At 39.8% G+C, this 14309-nt stretch overlaps 1 protein-coding gene across 1 annotated transcript in view; it reads left to right on the top strand.

Moving 5' to 3' along the window:
• AFF3 (ALF transcription elongation factor 3) overlaps positions 1-14309 on the top strand; it is a 403834-nt gene that overhangs the window by 385820 nt on the left and 3705 nt on the right. The window contains exons 16-19 of the mRNA XM_065423495.1: positions 4948-5011; positions 7967-8103; positions 9982-10053; positions 12317-12410. Of these exons, the coding sequence (XP_065279567.1) occupies positions 4948-5011; positions 7967-8103; positions 9982-10053; positions 12317-12410 (367 nt within the window). The remainder of the gene's footprint in view (positions 1-4947; positions 5012-7966; positions 8104-9981; positions 10054-12316; positions 12411-14309) is intronic.

Genomic DNA, 14309 nt, shown 5'->3' with positions numbered 1-14309 from the left:
TGTGTTTTTGTGAAAAAGAGAGGCGGGGTGGGGGCTGATGTCGGGGTTTCCCCCTTCCCCCTGCTGCTGTCACACTCTCTGCCCCCCACAATACACTGTCTATCCCCCCACATACACACAACACACTCCCTGTCACACTCCATCCCCCCATATGAAAAGCACACTGCAGCCACTTGCACACTGGGATAGCTACCACAGTGCACTGCTCTCTGTGGCATTGCAAGAGCTGCTAATGTGGCCACGCCACTGCGCTTGCGGCCGACAATGTGAACACACTGCAGCGCTTTCCCTGCTGCGGTCTCCGAGGGCTGGTTTAACTCCTGGCACTCTACATCTCAAGTGTAGCCAGGCCCTTAGTCTCCCATTAGTTCAAAGCCATCTTGTTATTATACCTCCAAACTATAATTAAATCTCCTGGAATACGTATGCAACCAGCTGCATATCAAGGAAACAGGTGAAACAAATTTCTTTCCAAACTGCAACATTTCATTATTAAGTATTAAACACAGTGATTAATTGGGGGAGAGGACTCAGTGTTGTTTCTGTTGGTTTCCATAGCAGTTATGGATCCAGTACCACTCCTGTTATTGTCAGTGGCAGCTTTATGACTCATCCTAGCCTGACGTAAACACTTTAAATCTACATCTTCACTGAGCTACATCAAAGAGAAAAAAGGGGGGGAAATTTAAACTTGGGAAATTCCTGTGACGCTGGCAGACCAGATGCCAGCTCATGCCAAGGCCCTTGGGCCTCACTGAACGCTGACAAATGCATAGCTGGAACCAGCCTGGCTCACCTGTCTGTTAGTGGTGTTAAAATAGCTTATAGGAATGTGTTTAATGTTTAGACTTTATAAAATGCTTGTAAGATGCTGCATGTATTAATCTTGCTTATAACATCTGTACCCCATGGCATAAGGTTATTTTAAGTGTTTGCATTGTAATCCTCTGTAATTGTGTAAATCATCAAACAAGAAAGGAGCATTAATTAATGTAGACATGCTGGCTTCCTACAGAAGGTGTTAGGTCCTGCCCACCACAAAGGCCCATTGAGACCAAATGAGCCGTTGTGAAACATCAAAGAATAAAGATGGTGATTGCTCCCCACAATGCCCATGAAGTGGAGATGTGCAGGTGGACTCATCCCATCAGCTTGAACTCTGAGAGAAAGGAATAAAAATCCCCAACAAGAAGGAACTGTGTCACTGTGTTGCTTGAACTCTGAAGGGTGAAGATTCTTAAACATAAGCAAGAGATCCTCAGCGGTTTTACCCTGGTTAACCCTAGAGGATTTATAGAACTTGCACATTACAGCAGCTTATATTACCTTTTGGAACCTAAGACTGTAACTCATTTGTGTGTGTATGTTTACCTGGTTTAACCTGGTAAATAACTCTCATTTCTTTTCTTAGTTACTAAGTCTTTAATTAGCTTGTAGGCTCGGGGCCTGTGTGGGCAGTGTAAGATTTAGGATGGTCTTAACGGTTCATTTCCTTGCTGTAAAGTGCTTGGGTTATGTAAAGGATGTGATATTTGTTATCACTTAGCAATCTTAAACTATTTTTAAGGAAGGTTTTGAGGGTTGGAATATATATTACACACTTGATAGTGAAGATGATGATGGAATCTTCTGTTGTCAGTTCGACAGATGAGCTACAGTCACATATTGTGGGTCCTGAGATAAGACCAAAGACCAATTCCAGACCTGCAGCTCTGTCCATGGGTGCCACAGGTGAAAACAGTTGCAGATGAATTGTGCACTGCTTTTAGCTTTATGCCTCGCACGTCTCTCCTTGATTGCAGCAATCTGCGAGCTATCAAAGTCTTTCTGTCCAATGTGGCAGAGCTGTCATGCTCTAAGAGGTCCCAAGGTAAATATCACAAGATTGGAGGTTGGCCTTAAGAGTGTCTTAGTAGCATTTTTTTATCTGACCCCCAAACAAGTTCCAGTCTGCAGTTCTCCATAGAAAATGGCCTTTGATATTCTACTCTCAGACATACGGACCACATGACTGCACCATCTCATCTGTGCTTTCCCTATAAAAACTTCAATGCCTGTGATGTTGCAGCTCTCAAGGACCTCTGTCTTAGGAACCATATCTTGCCATTCAGTTCCCATTATCTGCCATAGACATCATAGGTGGAATAGGTCCAAGTGTTTTATATGGCAGTGATACGTAGTCCATATATCGCAGCCATAAAGAAGTGGGGTGATGACCATGGTGCAATAATATTTTTGTTTGCAATCTGACAGCATGTTCATTCCAGGGATGATGTTGAAGTTTTCCAAAGGCATTGCTGGCTGCACCAATGTGTTTCATCATGTCATCAACAATTATTGTGTCTTGTGAAACAACACTGCCTGAGTAGCAAAATTTGTCAATTACCTTGAGTGGTGTATCATCAATGGACGCAACTGGAGTAGTGGCAGTACTTTGCAGTCGAGGCTGGACCATGGCTTCTGTCTTCATTTAGGCTGGTCGTTAAGCCAAAACCTTTTGCTGCACATACAAAGCAGTCCCTAAGCAACTGAATATCCCTGAAATTGTGAGCCAATAGCATGGTCATCAGTGAACAGTCATTCACAAATGATTGTCTTCATAACTTTTGTCTTCATACACAGGCAATGCAAATTCAAGACACCTCCATCCATATGGTACTGCATACAAATGCCACAATCAATGTCTCTGAATGCATCTATTAGAACAGCTGCAAACATGATGCTGAATAATGTCAGAGCAAGAAAACAGCCTTCTTTTGCTCCATTTGTGATAATGAAAGGAGCTGAGAAGCAGCCTTGGTCAAGGACAAAAACCTGCATTTAATAATGTTAATGAACCTATCAGGGCAACCAAATTAGTCCATAGGCCATCTCTATTCAGAGTCAAAGGCCTTAGTAAGATCAACAAAAATTACATATGGGTCTTGATTCTGCTCACAATATTTCTCCTGAACTTTCCGGAGTGCAAAGATCTTGTCTGAAGTACCATGCCCAGGGCAGAGGCCCCCTTGGCTTTCAGTATCTTCTCTGCAAATTGATCAATTAGCTGGTTTAGCATGGCTCAGGTGAGTACTTTTCCTGCAGTGGCAAGGAGCAAGATGCCACAATGGTTATTGCAAGAGGCTTGATTGCCTTTCCTTTTGCATAGGTGAATGATACATCTTTAAATTCCTGTGGCACAGCCTCCTGTTCCCAAAACTTTAGGTATAGGCCAGTGGGCTTCCTGAGCAGCTTCTGGCCCCGCATTTGAAGATCTCTGCAGGAATACCATCTGGACCCGCTGCTGTGCCCTTTTTGCTTGACAGCTCTAAGCAGCCCACAACTATGTTAAAAGAACATTATTAAGGTTGCCAAGTCCAGCACTCAAAAGTTAGGAAATGCCAGAATTCAGGTTGCTTTTGCAACCTACTTCATCCCACTTGTGTGTCTGCATTATGATACAATCTTTAGTGACATGATCACATACTATTTTTTCCACACGACCTCTGCGTCATTCAGTAGCCAGGATGGCCAGCGCTCACTTAAGGAGCAGCTTTTCAATATTTGTTTTATCCTTATCGTTCAGTGTGTGGACTGATGCCTCATTTACTGCACATTATTCAAACCCTGTTTTGAAGACTGAATTATTAATTTCCTCACGGGCTTTCACAAACATTAATTTATTTTCACATCACCTCTGTGAGATGACAGGGTATTATTATCCCCATTATACAGATAGAAGACTGAGGCACAAAGAGATCTAAAGTATCCACTAATTTAGGATGCCCAATTTGAGATACCTATGATATGATTTTTCAGACCATGTAGTATTATGTAGCACTTTATATGTTCAAAGCACTGCTCTCACTGAGTTCACCGGGAGCTGTGAGTGCTCAGCACTTCTGAATGTCAGACCCCTGGGTCTCAAGTAAGGCATCCTGAAAATGAGGACCACACCATTAGTGATCATCTGTGAAAATTTTGGTTTAAGTGACTTGCCCAGCATTATACAGGGATTCTGTGGCAGAGGCAGGGATAGAATTCAGTTCTCCAGGCTGCAGTCACCTTACCCACGAGACCATCCTTTCCCTTCCTGCAAGCCCCTGCCTCATTCATGACAACCTTCCAGATTCTGCAACATAATGAAGCAGGGGTCCATATACAAATAGTCTCCTTTACTACACAATCCTGATTCATACCCAGAGCATGTCCAACCTATGCACTAAATGAGGCTGGGATTCTGTGGAAAAAATAGTATGTGATCATGAAAAAAATGTACATCGTGCATAAGCCCAAGGGGGCTAAACTAAGGTTGCACAGGCAACCTTAATTCTGGCATTTCTTAACTTTTGAGTGATATATATATATAATGATACCTGTCTGCAGCTGCTTAGAGATTTGGAACATTAGAAGTAGTCCTGGCAAGTATAGATTAGTGGTCAAATGAGACAGTCAAATATTAAAAATGAATATTCTATATCACATGGTTGCAGAAATTAAGGAAATGTATCACATTTTCAGCACTGCTGCATGGATATTTCATAAAACATCTTTCATTCTAAACTGAGAAAGAATTTGCTTGTGTCCAAATATGATCTGAAAGTTTTCATCTGACCTCTTTACTTTCTTCCTTATTTATTTATTTGTATTTGCTTGCTCTGTTTAGTACCTGTGTCTGTTCTGAAGATCAAAACTGCACTAATTTGGGAAGCAGTTTATATCAGCCATAAAAACAAATTTTATTAACTTTTTTTCTTTGAATTATTAACTTCTGAAGAATGAGAACAGCCATAAATGCTCTTGTCTCCACAGGGAGTAATCTGGAAATACAAAATGCATGTTTCCATTTTAAGTCCATTTTTCTTTGCAAAAATGTTTGCAAATCAGGTTTGAAATAAGGGATAAAATAACTTGAAAATGTTTTGCACTTCAAAAATAATAAAATATATTCTTATTCTGCCTTCGTAGACCACGCAATGCAGATCACTTTATGCAAGAAGCTAAACGGAAGAAGCATAAAGCAGACGCGATGGTGAGAACATTTTCTTTCCAGTTATGTTGTTCCGTATTATTTTTGTAATGGAACTTCTTCATCAGTGTAACACTGCTAAGGTAATTATAAAATCTATTATCAGGATGGCTGGGCTTGTTAAATTAAGAAGTGTTTATACAATCAAGTGTTCATAGCCCAATAAACTATGACTTAAACAAATAACAATTTACAGGGATCAACTCTTGGATAAATGAAAATTTCCATTTATTCCTTTGCTTTAATGAGTAGCTATAGTAATAGACCCAGATTTTGAAAGGTATTTAGGTGTTGCGGCTCTCAGTGTTGCATCACCTAACTGATTTAGGAACCTAAATGTCACCTTCAAAGGGATTTAGGCACTTAGGAGCCTAAAACCCAATGACTATCAATAGCACCTAAATACCTTTTGAAAATGCACCTAAATACCTTTTGTAAATGAGATGTAGGCTCCTAAATCAGTTGGGCATTGCAATGCTGAGCTCCACAGCACATAAGTACCTTTTAAAATCTGGGCCGTAGCAACTCTATGAGATTTCCGAAATGTCTTTTTTTTTCTGTTTTCTGGCAAGAACTCAGAAAGGTTCAGGATGCCCAGGCCACGATTTTCAGAACTGGGTGCCTACAGGAGATACCTAAATCCTTATTTAGGTTCTTGGTCATGGTCTTTATTTTTATTCTTGACGTAATGCCAGTGTGGCTGATAAGCGAGCTACTGACTGGGTTATTATACTTTTCTAATAGTTATATCTCAGGTTTTTTTTCTCTTTGTCACTAATCCTCCTGCTTCTGTGCTGAATTCTCTGTAGAGGATGCCTTTCCTTTCTTCTATTTTGGACCTTTCTGATTCTGTCCATCTTTCTCCTACAATGGAGCAACCCCTCAATGATTATTATTTGATAGTGTTATTTAATGTTTCACCAGGAGCCTTGTTTGTATTCTCATCCCATATTTAACATTTATTTAAAATTAATAAAAATATAATTGTGGCAACTTCCGTCTCTCTCTTTTAGGGTTTTATACTGCTACCCATCACTTCCACAGAAAAACAATAGCTATAATGAAGGCCCCAGAATACCTAATAGGCTACATCTACATTGTGAGCTGGGGGGTGATTCCCAGATCATGAAGATATACTTTTCCTAGCTCTCATCTGAGCTAGCACACTACAAACAGTAGGGTAGTATGCTTGGCGGTAGCATGGAGAGTGGTAGCAGTGGCATGTGCTAGTGTAACCCCCACACCTTCTGGGTGTGATGTTGTGTCCCATCTAGTGGCACCAAGACCCTTAGAGAGTGAGATAAAATGAGTCTGCTCTACAGCCTTAGCTAAGCCAGTTGGCTTTTAGCTCATGCAGTAGAGGCTCATGCACTAAGCTTCAAAGGCCCCAGGTTCAATCCCGCCTGCCAACGAACGCGGTCTGTCGGCGTTACAAGGGGGGGGGCTTGTCCAGGATTTCAACTGGGAAGTCTCTGAAGCTCGGGGCGCGCTTTCCTCAGCTAGGGCAAGTATGTAACCTGCACACCTCCTGGGTGTGGTGCTCTGTCCCATCTAGTGGCACCAAGACCACTTAGAGAGAGATTAATGTGTTTGCTCTACAGCCTTAGCTAAGCCAGCTGGCTTTTAGCTCATGCAGTAGAGGCTCATGCACTAAGCTCCAGAGGTCCCCGGTTAGATCCTGCCCACCGACAACCGGGGTCGGTCAGCGTTACACTGGCAGCCCATAGTACATACCCACAAGGTTCAGGCAGGTTTGTATTCAGGGCAGTTAGCATGGTGCCATCATTGCTGCTGCCCATACTACCACAGCTACACTACTATTTTTAGCATGCTAGCTCAGATGAGAGCTAGCACGAGTAAGTCTATGCGAGCTGAGAATCACATCCCTAGCTTATAGTGTAGACGTAGCCATAGTGTTAGGCAGTTGGAATAAGCCTGAATCCAAAGCCTGCTCATCTAAAGCTTATGCAAACTTATTTAAAACCCTTTAGTCTAGAAATTAGGTAGGAAATCTTACAAGAACAGGCTATCTCGTAAACTCTCTGGTGTTTCCTTGTGCTGAATGGGTTGGAAGGACCTGAAGGACAGCCTTTCTTGCAATCTTTTGATATATCTCCTTCTGGATCTTGACAGAAACCAGCTAGTGCAAATGTATGCAAAATCTGGACAAGAAAAGGAACTAAGAATAACTTCACATGTTAAAACCTCAGCGCTTTGATCCGGGTCTAGTTTGTATTTGGGGCAAAAGTTCATCCTCATAATGATTTTCTAGATCTTACCCTCCTTAATTATTTTCCTTTAGCTCTCTGGCAAGAACTCAAAAAAAATTCCAAACATATGCTCCTTATTTCTCTTAAAAAGCAACAGAGGGTCCTGTGGCACCTTTAAGACTAACAGAAGTATTGGGAGCATAAGCTTTCGTGGGTAAGAACCTCACTTCTTCAGATGCATCTGAAGAAGTGAGGTTCTTACCCACGAAAGCTTATGCTCCCAATACTTCTGTTAGTCTTAAAGGTGCCACAGGACCCTCTGTTGCTTTTTACAGATTCAGACTAACACGGCTACCCCTCTGATACTTATTTCTCTTAGTTACAGGCTAGTCATTACCTTTCTTTGTTTAGCATTGAAAGATTGTATTTACATCCAAGCATGATAAGTGATATGCCTATTGGGTTGTTATATTTTTCTTTGGGTTTTTTTTTCTCCTCCTGCTGCTTCTTTTGTTATTTTATCCAAACCAGTTTGCTCAACCTCAGTCATAAATTTCCTTGACATTAGCTTTCTTCGTTGTTGTAGTGTTTGCTTCCTCACAGCCATATTTGTAAGTCTTTTAGAATTTGAAGGGATGTTTTGTGTCAACTTGCATCAACCTTACCTATGTGTAACTTGTTTTGCTACAATTTTTAACCATAGTTTGGTGACTCCAGTATTTCTCTGTGTCCTTATTTTATCTGCCAGGTGGAGAAATTTGGAAAGGCACTGAATTACGCTGAAGCAGCATTATCGTTTATTGAATGTGGAAATGCTATGGAACAAGGCCCCATGGAATCTAAATCCCCTTATACAATGTATTCAGAAACAGTTGAACTTATCAGGTAAGCTCGTAGAGAACAACAGCACTGTTTGGATATATTTTCCATCATGAGGAGAACATACCTGAATGCCTTTAAACATGGGTAGAAATTAGAGATGGAAATATTTAACAAAAACAAAAACAAACAACCCCTCAACAGTCAATATTCATCATTTGGGGAACTCAGTACCTAAGGCGGTTGATAATGTGATTATGGAGTTTCCACCATTTGGCCATCAGTTCTAATCCAACCCAGATTGGTAGTGACTGAAGATCAATACAATCCCATTGCTACTTTTTTGGTCTATGTGAAATACGTTGGTAATCGCAATCCAGTTCCTGCTGGACAAGTGTGCACATCACAACCCTCTTCTCCTATTATAGCTGACATCAACAGGCATCCTTATCAACAGTTTCAGCTAAGAAAGGCAAAGATTGCATCATCACGGAGTCTGAGCTATTCTCTCATCCAAAGAGTGGTCCATCCAGAACAGAATTAAGGCATGTTGGCAGAGAAAATTTGCACTGCCAGTGACCACGTTATACCTGTTCTGTAGATAGAGAATTTCATTCCCCAGGGCAGTCAGTCAAGCAGCTTTCACCAGCACTAAATTCACTTTCAAAGTTTAATATTTTTAAAATCATAGTTCTGCAAAACTTTTAAAACAAGTGTTTTCTTCCAGATTTCTCTGCTGATCTGACCATATTCTCATTTGTGTAAACAATTCTGCTGTATTGTGGTCCCAGTTTGGGCTCGCTTACGCTTTTTAGTCGCAGTAAAGCCAGCTCAGCCAGCTGACTCTGACAAGAAAGAATGACATAAGATAAAATACCTTTTGCTCACCACTATAAAACTCTCTATACTTATTCCCACCCTCTCTCACCTGCACCACCACAAGCAGCACAGTTGCCCTTCTTTGTCTGCTTTTTCTTCTCTAATTACAGTATATTTACGGTCCTGACTCTGGCCCTGAATTTTGCTTAGAGCTCCATCTATGCATGTAACTAGGATTTCGTAGTTATAAAGTAAATTGTTTATGAGCTGCCTGCTAGATATAGTTCCAAAAAGGAACTGGTTTATCAGGACAAGTGTTTGTTGAAATAAGGTGTGGATTATCATGCACACAATGCATTTGCACTGATGTCAGAATTAGAGTTCGATAACAAAGATGAAATAAAATCAGCTAATTACAGGGAACATGTATTCTTCTGGAAGCAAGCCCCGAGGTATTGTATGTTGCACTAATCTTGTCCATTGCTCAGGTGCTAAACCGGAAGTTGACACTTCCAGGAATTGATTTGGCTGGATAGCACATACATTCTTGAAATAGCAATGCTACTACTGTAGATCTTTGAAGAATTTGAACTGAATGTCATAGGACCAAAATAGCTGTGAGCCACATGCTGCCCTCTGCTGCACAGTGCTTGGAGGAGCAAAACTGGAGAGACAAGCTCCAAATTTGCAGTGTGAGGAGAGCACACTGGCTCCATGATACGTTCTCTTCTGCCCTCAAATTCTATGGGAGCCTTTTTGCATAAACTCTGCAGAGTTGGGGTTCCACAGGGCTGGAGAATATTTTGGGAGGACTACACAAGGCAAACCAAGGAGCAATAACTCTCCAAAGCCGGGTCCCCTTAATATTGTATGGATTTCCAAGGGAGTTATTGCTGGTTGAAGAGAGTTAATTAGGCACGGAGGGAGAGAGCTAATGGCAGAATGGCTCAAAAGCATGAACTGAAGAGCACAAAATGTATCTGTGATAACTGGAAGAATAAACGTAATGGGGCAGGTCCTCAACTGGTGTAAATCAGTATAGCTCAATGAGGATGTGACCAACAGTCAGGTGGTCTCCGGTTAACACACACTGGCCTTAATGCTGGCTTTCCCCCCTTTTTTAAGGTATGCTGTGAGACTAAAAACCCACGCAGGCCCTAATGCCACTCCAGAGGACAAACAGCTAGCAGCATTATGGTTAGTAGATCAATATTTACTCAAAGCCTTCTTTGATGCAGTGAGTCAGTCCTTGAAAATCAAATGCTTAGTGCAGTCAGACAGAGGCTTGGTTTTGTGTTGTCTGTTGACATAGAGAGAATACTTCCTGATCCAAGAAGATCCAGACCAGTGTCATCTCTTTTTCCTTGTACTACTGTGCCTGGTCTGTGTTCTGTTTCTGTAAATAAGCAATTCATATTTATTGGCTGTGACAGGTCAGCTATGGCACGTCAGCGTAATTAATTTTTAAGTGCCTGATGGTCTGTGTTTTTATGACTGATGTACTTTCCTTGTAACAGCGTCTCAGTAATTTCTTCTGTGTATAACATTTTAGGTTCAATCATCATAAATTATACTCATATTGTATGAAGGGTTAGTATGTTGATAATTAAACAACCTGGATTAACTCTTTGAATGAATATTCCCAGATATATGCATTTAATTTAGATTCTGTAAAAATTTGCTGAACACTAATAATAATGTTATTAAAATTAAATTTAAATTTTAACAACTATATAGTTAACACGTACAATATCTATTACATGGTTATGGATTCTTAGTAAATGGGTTTTACAACAGTTTATCTATTCTTAACACCTGTAAAAATCCAAATTAAATGTGTATTTAGAATCTATAAATTAAACAATCTTAATTTATCATTTTATATAAAAAAGAAAGACTATTTAGTGATCTATTTTTAATTAAATATATGTCCTTTGTCACTGCTTTAATGCACAATTGGGTGCACAAATAAGATTAACAGTAATTGTTTTTAAAATGCTTAAATGGGAAGACGACTAAAAATAGTTTTTAAAAATAGCTGACCATGTCTATTTCTGGGTTTTGTAAAGTGTTTCCCAGAACCGACATAGCATTTTAGTGTGTGGAATTTAATTCAAATTCATAAAGCCACTGCATCTGTTTAAGCAGAAAGGTCACAGCAAGGGAAAGTAGGCAGAGCACTCCTTCAGCACTGCATAGCAACCCTAACTCATTGTCTGCCACATAGCAGATGAGTTGACATCATTTGCATATGTACTGTAACCTATGAAGGTGACAGAGTGAGAATTATGAGGACTGTAAGTCCATTGTATCCTTTGGCTCTGTACAATGCACACTGGGCATACTGCCACACAACTAGTTTATCTGATACTGATCTCCTAAGAAGAGACTGTCCTCTAGTGGTAAAAGAGGAAATTTCAAACTTTCAAGGTTGCCGATCTAAAAAAGGAAAACCCTATGAAAGTGAATTATAACAACCCTGGCTGAGATTTGCAACAGTGGCTAGTGATTTTGAGTGCTTTGATTTGATTTTTGGCTGCCCAACGCACCTTAATTGGGTGAGATTATCAGAGGGTGAGACGACAGCGCTTTCGAAATTCAGGATGCTCTAAGGTATCTCAAAATGGACATCCAAAACACCAATAACCTTTGAAAATCTTGGCCTCTGTTACCAAATGAAAACAAGTGTTACTGATTTTTGTGTTACATACTGTTGAGCAATCCCCCATCTTGTGAATACACAAAAACCTGATGGAGAAGATCAAGCATTTTGTATGTATTATTTATTTATCAGTTATTGTCGTTATGTGTGTTATGTGGAATCCCTGCAAATGGAGGATTGTGGAATTCCTGTTATTGGAGGTTTTTAAGACTGGGTTAGACAAACACCTGACAGGGATGGTCTAGGTACACTCAGTCCTGCTTCCTTGCAGGGGGCTGGACTAGAGGACCTCTTAAGGTGCCTTCCATCCCTACATTTCTATGACTGTATAATTATTGTTAATTACTATTATTGCGTATTTGTTTATACGGTATTATAAAGGTGCATGGTGCTCTACAGAAACCGTGGAGACAATGGGCCAGATCCTCCCCTGTGCTTCCCTTTTGTTCTAGTTATCGCTGCTTAGCATGCTCTTTGTAAAGGAATCCTCAGGCAGAATAGAGTCTTCTTAGCAGCTTCTACATTACCTCCCTTCTGGTCCCCAGGAAAGGCATGTGACTAGGGAAATGTAGTCATGTTAGGGGCATCCTTGTTCCCTGGCAGTTTCCAGCTGCTTGAAGAGTCCACTGGGGTCATAATCATCTAACATGAATAGGCCTGAGACAGCTCTTATTTACTCCATTGACTAGTCTATTCCTGGGTCATATGTCCCCAAGATTAGGGGCCACAAAGGGCACCTTTATGCTTTAAAGGTGCTGTAACACATTTTACATTTTGTCTTCTTTCTGTTTGTTCTAGTTATCGCTGTTTGGCACTTCTATACTGGAGAATGTTCCGACTCAAAAGAGACCATGCTGTAAAGTATTCAAAAGCACTTATTGATTATTTCAAGGTACTTTCATACTATATTACATTTTCAAATTGCTAATAATGATATGGAATTCTGCATCTTTTTAAAAAGAGTAGCCCTGTTGTACCCAGTCCTACTCCCACTGGAGTTTTGTCATAGGCTTCAGTGGAAGCCGTTAATTTCCAGTCTATCGTTCTGTATTCACAAAAGCACATGTATTCAGTATACAAAACTTACAACTTCCTGAAAGAAGAGCAACTTACCATGCCATGAAACTGACACATCCTGCCCATTCTCCTTTTTTCTTGATTGTCAGTGTGATTCATGGTGCTCTGCAATTAATACGTTTTACAGTATTCACAATCAGAATCCACTTCAGGATGCACCTCACGGTAAATTTCGTATGGGTTGGGGACTTTGAGCTAGCTCCATATTTGGAATAACTTGTAGGGTTCCTATTTATGGACTTCAGCGTGTAAGAAAAGGCAAAGGGATAAATTCTTCCCTAAGGTATTGGGCTGGAGTCCACATTGGCTTCAGTGGGAGTTGCATGCAAGTATATCTGTGGTCAGAATATATACCTGCCACCAACTTGGCACACCTGGGCTTGCCTCCACTTCCTATCTTGTTTTCCCCAGATAGTCCCTTCAATTCTCCGCTCTCTCATAATGCAGTGCACTACTTTATTTTTAGTATGACAGGAAGTCATTAGATTTTTAAAATGTTCCCTAAAGTGGCAATATTTGATTGGAAAACATCTGGAAATCAAAACATTCCAGATGGATCTATAACAGAGTAGGTCAAATATTTGGCCTACAAACATAATCTTTGTATTCCTATCTGAAAAAAAACACACAAAAATTGGCGGCTGTGTCTACCCTTCAATTTGTTTTTATATCCTGAGATATAAAATCAGAGAGCAGTGAGGGTACAAATGCTCTGCAGTCCTGATTCTCTTTGGGTACCCTAAGTAGTCATTTGGTTTGGGGTATTTTAGTATGTTTTTTTCTTTGGGGAGGAGGGAGCAGGGGTTGTCCCATCCTATACATAAAATAGAAAAAAATCCCCAGCACAAATATTTTGTTAATGATGAACTTTAAGTAGAGGCACAAATTTTCATGACCAAATTATAAACTCATAAATAGGCAGGAAAGGTGACAAATCTTTTACTATGAAATTGAAATAGATGTCACCAAACCTGGATTTAAATGTGTAAATGAGTAAAATTTAATTAAATGTATGTTTGTCTAATAAGCATCTTTAGTTTATTGGTAAGAAATCTATAAATATTGTAACACTGTACTTCTCCTACCAATTCAAATAACACTTGTAGTAAAAATTGGAAATTCAGTCTCACAGCCATGTGAAATGTCTCTTAACAAAAGAAAGAAACCTTTCTACAGAAAACAAAGGTGATATTTATTCTTTATTATAGTAACATAAGCATCATACAAGACAAGCTTGGGGGTTTTTTCCAGGGCTTCTGCTGATATAATAATTCTGTAGATTCTCATTAGAAAGTAAAGTAAAAAATGAAAAATTGCTCATTCGTCGTCTTTTGGGTGGAAAACAAGCCAATTTTAGACTTGTTTCATATATTTGTACCTAAAAGCTTTCAAAATCATCTAACATGACATGCTGACTGGATTAAAAAACTCTCAGATATATTGTCAAATAAGAAAATAGATCAGCATTTGTCACACACATTTTCAGCGTAAATTTGATATCTTTTTCTTTTAGAAAAGAAAAATTATTTAAATCTTCTTTTAAACATTTTATTTCCATTTTCAAAAAATTAATAAAGCAGAGAATTTTAAGAAGTCACAGACATTTGGGAGTTAAAGATTTTTGAGAAAATAAGAGATTCAGTTCGGGTCATGAAAGCAGAACAAAGCCCACAGGAGAATCAGTGGCGATGAAGAAGATGCTGTAAGTTAGACT

Source organism: Emys orbicularis, chromosome 1 (assembly GCF_028017835.1).
Source record: "Emys orbicularis isolate rEmyOrb1 chromosome 1, rEmyOrb1.hap1, whole genome shotgun sequence".
In the NCBI taxonomy this organism is placed as follows: domain Eukaryota; kingdom Metazoa; phylum Chordata; order Testudines; family Emydidae; genus Emys; species Emys orbicularis.
Note: the sequence above shows the minus strand (reverse complement) of the source record. Positions and strands in the feature narration are given on the sequence as shown.